Source organism: Macrosteles quadrilineatus, unplaced genomic scaffold (genome assembly GCF_028750875.1).
Source record: "Macrosteles quadrilineatus isolate MER2022 unplaced genomic scaffold, UCM_ALF_1.0 Scaffold_7__1_contigs__length_78375512, whole genome shotgun sequence".
Classification (NCBI taxonomy): domain Eukaryota; kingdom Metazoa; phylum Arthropoda; class Insecta; order Hemiptera; family Cicadellidae; genus Macrosteles; species Macrosteles quadrilineatus.
This window is the reverse complement of record NW_026542600.1, coordinates 69,025,771-69,036,020: the sequence shown is the minus strand read 5'-3', so window position 1 is coordinate 69,036,020 and position 10,250 is coordinate 69,025,771. Positions and strand designations below refer to the sequence as shown.

General features: G+C 38.5%; 1 protein-coding gene across 9 annotated transcripts in view; it reads right to left on the bottom strand.

The window, feature by feature from the left end:
* Positions 1-4,794: 4,794 nt before the first annotated feature.
* The window catches only part of LOC128998040 (pyruvate kinase-like), a 67,181-nt gene continuing 61,725 nt past the window's right edge, over positions 4,795-10,250 (bottom strand). For all 9 annotated transcript variants that reach the window (XM_054423991.1, XM_054423986.1, XM_054423985.1 and 6 more), the window contains one exon: positions 4,795-5,019. In XM_054423991.1, coding sequence (XP_054279966.1) covers positions 5,007-5,019 — 13 coding nt within the window. In that variant the 3' untranslated portion in view covers positions 4,795-5,006. The remainder of the gene's footprint in view (positions 5,020-10,250) is intronic.

Genomic DNA, 10,250 nt, shown 5'->3' with positions numbered 1-10,250 from the left:
AATTGTCGTTTTGGTGGAGCTAGAATGTGTTGAATCGAAACACATTCAATATATTGATGAGTCACGGATAAACTGAAACGAAATAAATCAAAAACATAAACCAATTACTTGACTGGCTCGAATCCCGAATCTTGATAATCCTAACGCATGGTATTGTTTAATATTGCCTGTCAAATGATATTGTACCAGTTTTGATAGTAAAATTTGTTTATGTTTTATGGGCTTGTGGCGTAATATGTTTAGGTTTATGGTCTTTACCCTGTTTTAATATCCGTGGGAAGAGTACTATATGGTTATTTATAGATTGTCAATGACGTTGTGTTAAGCATTTTGGTATGATATAATTCCAGAAATAATGAAAATACTGTAACATAAAAATCCTAACCCAACTTTACTTAACTTGCATTCAAGTGTATTGAATTGCCGTTAATTTAGGGTTTGGATTAGCAAGATTTATAAATTGGGTACCTAAGATGTGGGTTATTTTTATTTCTAAACTTTAGTGCATGGTATACTTTCTTGTCACCATAACCATTTTGCGTAGGTAAAAATTTTAGATTCCATTGGAGGTACAGAACGGGGTTAGACCCTGATTCTTTGAACGAAATGTAATATTTTTGATCAGTTTTAACAATACCAATACTACAATAGCCAAGGTTAAGTTAGACTAAGGAAAATTATCATTACTAGATTTTAGGTTAATGTGGGTCAATAAAATAAGATTTAACTAGTCTGCGTGTAGCAAGTAGATAAGTTAAGGGTGTTTTACCAACGTATCGCGCCGTGACTAAGCGAGCGATCGCCAAACTGATAAGGGTGTCTCTCTGTACTGAGACTATCAAGGACTATGCTTACTTAGTCTGAAACACGCAAATCAGCAAGCAAAGTTCCCAGCTCGAATCACAACAACCTCTAGCTTCGTGTAAATGTCTTCAGCTTTCTGCGATCTCCTTAAGTCGAGGGTTCTCAATCCATAGGAGTTAATCCAATCCCTGGTTTGTCAAAGACGATCCCGGGATACTATTATTTTAGGATTTTCACTTTTTAGCCACTACACTTAATTTTACTTTTAGTTACAACTATAATTATACACATCATATTTTAAACACATAATATACCGTACCCAAACTCTACCTTAGTTGTTTTGCTTTAATATTACTACTCTGATATTTAAGTTTAAAAACATTAAATGGCCGTCATTTTGAAACTAAACATTGAAACAAAATAATATTTCTTTTCAAAATATAGGTCTTTGTGTTGTGTTATTACATATATGTGCCAAATTTCAATCCACAAAAAATTCGTTAACAAATAAAAACTAGTTTTGTGAACAAACAAAATGGCGGCTGTAAGGGTAACCTTTAAATTTTGGAAATTTTCAACGTGATATTTCAGTTTGATACTTTCGAAGGTCAGTAGAGAGTTCGGGGACACTCTGCATATACGTAATATCGTACTGTACCTCTATAAATAACTCTGTTTCCTACAAATAATTTATACTTATTGATTCTAGTTGGACTGATACTTTTGATGATTTCGTGATACCGTAGATACATCTCTGTATAGTACTTATAAGTCTCGGGTAAACCATGTTTATTCTAATTTTATGACCTAGCTAATGAAACTTTTATTGTTAATCCTAACTTAATAGATTATTTGATTTGTACCCCCGGTGCCGTCAAGCATTTTATAGCGCTTTGTCCTCTTAATACCTCATCCCAACGATCCCAACAAACACAATGCAATATACTGTATTTTTTTGGATTTTCAAAATAATTTCGAGTGGATACTATTTATAAGATTCTCTAAATTTAACGGTGTTGTTAGTTAGTATAATATTGTTTTCCTACATGTTCTCTCACTGATTTGAGAAAGCAAAGTGGTCAATTCGCTTGTCTCACTCCAGATTTGCAACGCGAAGGCACGAAATAGTGAGCGCGTAAATGCAGACAAGGTCGTATGCGCGCGAATACGTTGGCAGCACTGGCTGTAAATCAGCTGGTCAGCTGTTGTACTGTTGTATCATTAAATGTCATATTAAAAGTTCACTTCCTTGTTAAAATATGTTACGTTTCTTTCCCAATTTATTTGTTTTATTGTAACTGTAGGAAAAATATAATGTGCAACTCGAGTGCAACGTGCAATTGGCTCACTCGAGAAACCATTCCCGTGAGGAAGTATTTCTCTCGAATGAGTCAATTGCTCCCTTTGCTCACTAGTTGCGAAATAGTTATTTGTGCAACTAGTGAGCAAAGTGAGCAATTGACTCACTCGAGAGAAATACTTACTCACGAGCCGCAGGCGAGTGAGGAATGGTTTCTCGAGTGAGACAATTGCACTTTGCACTCGAGTTGTACATTATATTTTTCCTACAGATACCATAAAACAAATAAATTTGGTAAAGAAAAGTAACATAATTTAACCCAGAAATGAACTTTTAATATGACATTTCATGATACAACAATACAACAGCTGACCAGCTGATTTACAGCCAGTGCTGCCCCAACGTATTTCGCTCGCATACGACCTTGTCTGCATGATACGCGCTCACTATTTCGTGCCTTCACGTTGCAAATCTGGAGTGAGACAAAGTAATTAGAGTGAGACAATGTTAACATTGTCTCACTGGTGAGCGAATTGGCCACTTGTGTGAATGTTGACAAAAATATTTCACTCTAATTTTAGGCCGTATACAGTAGGCTATACGATTTGCGCTATATCATAATACTAAAAAATATTACCAGAAAACATGCAATCATTTTCGGCACGTTCTGCTTCAGTAACTTTGCGTATGCCTCATCATAGAACGGCAGTTTATGACAGAGCGTTTGTTGTTTCTGCTTGTCGCCTTTGGAATGATCTCCCTCTAGCCATAAAAACCCTTGATAGCCGTCCCCGGTTTGTGACAGCACTAAAAACTCTGTTTTCTGGACGTATGGCCATGGTTGGTATGTCCTAGGCGTGCGCTTGGTTGATCACTGACAGGTGTGCGTGTGTGTGTGCTAGTTCTCTGCGAGTGTGTGTTGTTTGTTTGCGTGTGCTTGTGTAGGTGTGTGTGTGTGTGTGTGTGTAGGTGTTTCTGTAAGGTGGTATGTTTTAAAAGTTTATTGTTTCTTTTTACATTAAATATTGTAAATAGATTATAGTATTTTATTTGTATTGTACATTGTTTTGTTTTATTTGTATGTTTAGATTTGTATAAACAGGTTAAGTGTAAGAGAGGGCAATGTGGCCCTAACTTTGCCTGACTAAATAAATCATTTTTAATTTCATTTCATTTCATTTTGCTCATCCATAAGGATTACATTATAAAATAGTCTATGGTGTAAGTAAGCCTATGTCTAGATATAATTCATTAATGTTTCATAAATGTCAGCCCACTATATGAACCATAATAAACCATATTAAGAGAGAAATTGTTTTTGATAAGGAGATTTGCAAGCATAAAGAACAAAAAATAGTGTACATTAGGTACGGTACTCTTATGATGAAATATTATTATATTGATCATATAAAGTTGTCTTAAGATTGTTATGTTATAGATTAATGCGATTTAATAATTTTTTAAGTTAATTTTTATGTTATAGACCAACATTTACCACTAATAAATTAATTATGAGGTGGAGGGAGGGTGGCGGTGACAGCCCGGTGTGCTAGGGCGCATGCGCGTATTCGGCTATGCGAGCTACGTAGCTAGCCGGCGTAGCAGCAGCGCCGTAGCTTCCGTAGCTCACGTATTAATACGCCAGTGTGAACACCCTCTATGAATATGAATTACATTAAGAGCTACGTCAGCTACGTATTTCGAAAAAGTATTAATACGTCTGGCTACGCCGGTGTGAACAGTCCTTTTACCTTAGCTTTCGTTAAGATGAAAGATGGAAGATTGGTGGATTAGCTAGACTCAAAAAAACTTGGCCTATATTAGTTGAAAAAATAAGTTAGAATTTAAAACTCGCACAATAATGTTCAAGAAACCACAACAGTACGGTAGGTCGGATGCCTTTAACTATACTAAGACAGTTTACTCAAATGGATGGAGCATTTAGAGAAAATCGGAAATTAATTACAGAGCACTATCACTATTATAGACACCATCTAACATGGATGTGTGGTCACATGGCGCCCCAACAATAACAATGAATAGTAGTTCCCTGTGGCCCCTCTCAATCTGAAGATCCACAGATCAAATAAAATATTATGGACATTTTAAACAGAGAAAACTGTCTGTGTACATCAGATCCGATTCAAAAAGCCACATGACCATTTGTTTGAATCATATTATACATATAACTTTCTTTATATTTTACATCAATAAGAATTTTATACAGATTTTAATAATTTTTAAACTTTCATTGTTCTTATACTATTTAAATGCTCCAAGTAACAATAAAATCTGCAATTAACTTCATTTTGTTATGTTAATGTTTGTTTGTTTGTTTAAATTAGTGTGGTTCTATAAAAAAATACATAGCCTAGTTTGAAAATCCATCGGTCTTAGTTTAGTTTATTTTGTGTATCTTGAATGTTATTTCTTATTTTTCTTTTATGCATAAGGTATGTGAACATGTCGTTGTATTGATTGTATGTGTTTCAGTAATCTGTATACAGATGCTCAGAAGAAGAAATTTGATATATTAAAAATACATAACACATTTATTTAAATGAATATATTCTTATGAAAAAAAGTATGTCACATGTAATTACATACAACCACTACTGACAGAAAATCCAAGGTCAACCTTGTCAGTCGCTGCCAGAAATAGTAAAAGGTTTGCAAATTAAAAAGCCAAATAACTTGATACAGTAATAATATTTATATCACATGAAATACTTTTAACAATATAGTACACCTATATAAACAATAATGGTTCACATTCATACTAAACATACATTCAACTGACTATAGTTGGATAATGATGGTTATAAAATAGCTATGCTTCCAGAAACTTAACAATTTATCCTGAGTCGGTTGAGTTGCCTCATTTTTCCCAAACAAGAGGTGATCACTCCACAGTCCTAAAACAAATAAATATAATAAGATTGAATATTGATTTGTCAAGAAATTATCACTCCACAGTTCTAAAATAAATAAAACATCCAAAGAGTGAATCATGGTTATTAGGGAGATGATCACTCAAAAAGGATCATAGGAGCAAATATTGTTCAATCCAGAGGTGGTCATTCTGCAGTTTTCAAACATCATATGAGCATAAATCTATCAAAAACTTAAAACTATAGATCAAGGCAATGTCTTACTTTCATCATTTTTTATTTGATTTTTTACAAGGGTTGTCTGTAAACTGAGGTCTCCAAGGAGCTCCTGACGCAGCCAAGCAAGCTAGTTCACATCTGAGACCAAAATAAAGTTTTTTTCTTACTTCATCCACTATTATTGTATCTGGTACCAGCTCCTATGGGACGATTGGTCTGGCCATAGTATAAGAAAAAGTGAAAGAAGAAAATTAGGGCTCCCACCATTTATAAATCACGATATGTGAGTACATTTTTGAGATCACAGTCGCAAACCGCTATTGAAATCCATCGGACGTGGGGGGTTGTGAATGGATGGCAGTGTTTGGACGAAGAAAATGTGTGGAAGAGGTGGATGGAGTTTGGAGGCGGTCTTTGCACAGTATTTTCCATGATGTAGGTTGACTGCTGCTGTTCTTAAGTCTCATTTGACCAAAGAATAGGGGGTAAAGATAGGAGCACCTGACACCAGAGGATGCCGGGTGCGAGAAAAAGAAGACGAGGACTAAAGAGGGAGAGGGATTGGGTGTTTCACAGACAGCACTGGCACCCACCTATTTGGAGACACTGTCGGTGGAGAAGATAGCTATCGTCAGATCAGAACACCCGGACAGGAAGCTGACGGAGGCTGAAGCCAACAAAATCAAGAGGGAGCTATCCAGGCGGGCCATTCGTGGCAAAGACGTAAGGATAAGCATCTACCATCTTGAAGGCGGAGCCTTGGTGGTTGGCTGTGCTAACGCAGCCACAAAGGATTGGCTGGTCAAGCAAGTTCAGGACCTGAGTCCCTTCGAGGGAATCTCACTACAGCTTGCCTCAGCCAGAGACCTTGTGAAAGCTGTGAAGGTATCAGCGTTTGTCCCCACCTCAACGGGGGCAATAACCAAGAAGGACGTGATGCAGGGCCTCAAGCTGCAGAATGACCTAGACACGGACCACTGGGGAGTTGTTGGGGGGAAACTCAAACCCTGGTGGACAATTCCTGGTCATGATAATTGACGAAAACTCCCTGCAGAAGCTGAAGTCTCTTGCGATGGGCCTATTCTTGGGCTGCGTGCGGGTTACCTTCAGGCTGCATGGGAGCAAGATCCCCACAAGTAGAGGATGGTTGCGGTGCTCCAGATATATCTCCAGCACAGCAGGGCGGCTACGGCTAAGCTTTGCCAGAATATCTTTGCTGACCGCATAGGTGTGGCTCTGATCCAGGAGCCATGTACCGCAGGAGGCAGAATCATGGGGATGGGCACCACAAAGGGTGAGTTGATATATGATACTGACAGTGACAAACCTAGAGCTTGCATTTTTGTCAGTAGAAATATTAAGACACATGAAAGTCACTAATCTCTGTTCTACGGATTGTGCCGTGACGGAGGTATACGGGCAGATGGTTGACGGTGATGTCAGAATCCTACTTTCTTCAGTATACCTGTCGTATGACTCCCAGGAACCATCACCGACCAGAGAAATGAGGATGGTAGTAGAATATGGAGCCAGAGAAAGGAGACACCTGTTGTGCGACGCCAAAGCCCATTACGACGCTAAAGCCCATTACGTGGCCTGAGGGAGCAGCAATGTCAATGAGAGAGGTGAGAGCTTGTTAAGTTTTATAGCTGAATCTAATTTAGTTATATTGAACAAGGGATCCGAACCAACCTATAGATAGAGGAGAGGGGTGGTACTAAGGGAAGAGGTTTTGTATATAACTTTGGCTAGAAATTATGCGGCGACAAAGGTTGTAAAATGGGGGGTATCTGATGACCACTCAGCGTCGGATCACATTGAATTTACTTTAGGCTCAATCTGTACAAAAGAGACCTACAGGAACGTGAGAAGTACAGACTGGAACTCGTATCGAGAGGTGCTAGGGGACAGACTAAGCCAAATAAAAGACCCAGAAGGGCATGGGGTGGAGAGTATGGCAAATTCTTTGAATACAGCCATATTAATATCATACCAAGAAGCCTGCCCGGAGACTGTAAAGAACATGCACAGGCAAGCCTGCTCGTGGAATAGTGGGTTATAGGCCCTGAGGAGGAAGGTTTGCAGACTGTATAATGTAGCAAAGCGTACAGGAAACTGGAATAACTACTCAATGATGCTCATTGTCTATAATAAGACAATTAGAAGAGCTAAGAAAGAGTCATGGAGAGAATTCTGTCAGAACATTGAAAGTGTTTCTGAATTTGCAAAACTTCATCGAATCTTAGCTCGAGCCAGGCCAATCCTTTAGGAGGATGGCACATATACGAATTGCCCAGAAGTGCTGGAGAGCCTTTTGAGCACTCACTTCCCAGGATCCTTGCAACCGCAGAACACAGTCCAAGATGAGATGGAAAGAGAGACTAGGGTGCGGACGAAAAGGGAAGATTGGGTTTGCGCTAGGGCTGTGATCACCTTTAAAATGGGCTCTTATGGCATTTCAACCATTTAAAGCTCCTGGTACTGATGACATCTATCTTGTGTTCTTACAGGAGGGTGGGGACCAGTTGATACTCCCCTTGGTGCGTCTTTTCAGGACCAGCTTAGCCAGTGGAATAACCAGCATGGAGGACCTTAAGGGTGGTATTCATGCCGAAGCCTGGAAGAGACACATATTCTGTGCCTAAGGCTTTTAGACCTATCAGCCTTACATCGTTTCTCCTGAAGACCATGGAGAAATTAGTGGATAGACGAATAAAGTATAGGGTCCTTGTAAGCTGTCCTTTGCACCCAAACCAACATGCCTATCAGAAGAGAAAGTCATGCAAAACAGCCCTGCATGCCCTGGTTTGCAAGATCTCGAACAAGGAAATAGCGTTGGCTGCATTTCTTGATATAGAAGGAGCTTTTATAACACTAGTACTCGCTCTTTTGTATCAAAGCTGGTATCAAGAAATGTGGAAAGCACTGTTGTGAAGTGGTTAGGCAACATGCTCGAAAGTAGGAGAGCGCAAGCACAACGAGAGAGTTTATCAAACTAATAGGGGAAGTCTCTTTCAGACTGTCGAGGACTACGTCAGTTCTGGAAGTCTGAAACACAACAGTCTCAATAAACTAATAAACAATCGCTGCCGGCTCCATTGAGCAAATATGTACAGGCTTTCACGCACTCTCCAAGCCACATGTTCTACGTCAAACCACTATTCTACAAACAGATCTGTCAACTGGCAACAGTAATTTTCAGGGATTCCCTTCCTACAGAAACAACCACAAAACCCAATTCTTACTTGGCAGAAGCGTCATTTTTCTTTCACAACGTTTTTTAATACTATGACCAGACAAAACTTCCCATATCGGTAGGAAACAGCTAGAAGAGTAGTGAAAGAAACAAGGAACACATCGTTAGTTTCAGGTTGAACTAGCTTTTATTTCGTTTGGCTGTGAGGGAGCTTGATTTATGACAGCCCTCTTAGATTCAAAGGAGGTTTTGTCGAGTTTCTGTGTGTAAGAACCACTACCTTAATATATATGGCCAATTAGCAATACATTTTGGCAAACTCTGAAACTATAAAATAACAGCAGAAACCTAATAAATATTTTTATTGGTTATTGGTCAGATTTAAAGGCCTTAAGCCTGTCAACATATTTCGTGAACGTGAACCCTTTCTCTAAAAAAACAAACCAAATACCTGTTTCATCTACGAGTTCCAGAAGCTTTTCCCCGTTTGCTTATATGAGGATCGAGGATCACCATATTAGCATCTGCTTTGTCCCGGTTTGTTTGAGAACAAAAAAATCCTACTCCATGTTCCAAGTGTTATAGTCCAGAATAATATGTGGCAGTGTTATGACACTTACAGGCTGCTGTTTGTGATTACAAGAATTTAGAGATGATCCACAAAATGTGTTACCCAGATAAATTAATATCTTGAGCAATGTGCAAGTAGCCTGGAAGTGTTTTTAAAACAATAGATTGTACTAACTTACAAGAGGATGTAATACGTAATTAAAGATAGCTAACATAAGTTTATTTGGTCTAGGGTTTGTTTGTTAAGATGTGTTAGTGAATGGGTCCCATGGTGGGATCTAGTGGCTGCTAGCTCATGACTCTCAGACCCCCCCCCCTCCCACAACAATTAAAATACAATTACTTGAATGAGTAGTAAAAGTAATATAATGTATCGAATCGACAATAATATTTACAATTCGTTATGACAGATTTTTTATATGGTTGCTTGCTTACAGAGAGCAGATGGCGGCTAGACCGCCCTAGTACTAATACCTGAGAGACTGAACAGAGCTGCGGGTGCCATGACATCATTGCAATGGTTTAGTATAGGCAAAAAGGCATAGTCCAAGGTTGCACGCACACTTATAAATCAGTGAAACCATCAAAATCCGAGTATTTTGCATGTCAAGCTTTTGTTATGATGTGTACAAATGATCTTTTCCTACAGTCACCCGACAAAGTTGGCTTCCTTGTCCTGTTCATAGTACAGAAAGCTGCTGATTGCTGCATATTTATACCTTGCCATGCCGTTTATACTTTGCCTAATAAACAAGAAAATACCTTTAAAGTATTTTTTTAGGTGCGGAAACCACTTCAAATTACAAAAACATTCGGAACTATATTCTCAAAACGCGGAGCACATTTCTTGCCGAGGAAAAATAGCGGAGTGATACGGACCAGGTACTACTTTCTCTAGGGCACCTATTTGTGTTGCAATCTGATCCTAAAAACGTGTTGTATAGTGTTTGAAAGACTAATTATTTATATGCATTATAGTCACTGTAGGAAAAATATTATGTGTAACACGAGTGCAAAAAGGCCTTTGATTGCTCTCGTGTGCAGCAAAGAGCCACTTTGCCCACTAGTTACACAAATAACTATTTCCCACCTATTTTACACTAACTGAACTAACCTCAACCTGTTTTTGTTGTTGTTTAATGAATACTGATGCTGGATGTTGGCCTACTGTTTGTGAATGTATGTAACACTTAACTTTATTTGTTGAATTCAATTATGTAGTTTGTGAGTGACATGGCATCACCATTATTATCAGCCCAACATTTCTGGT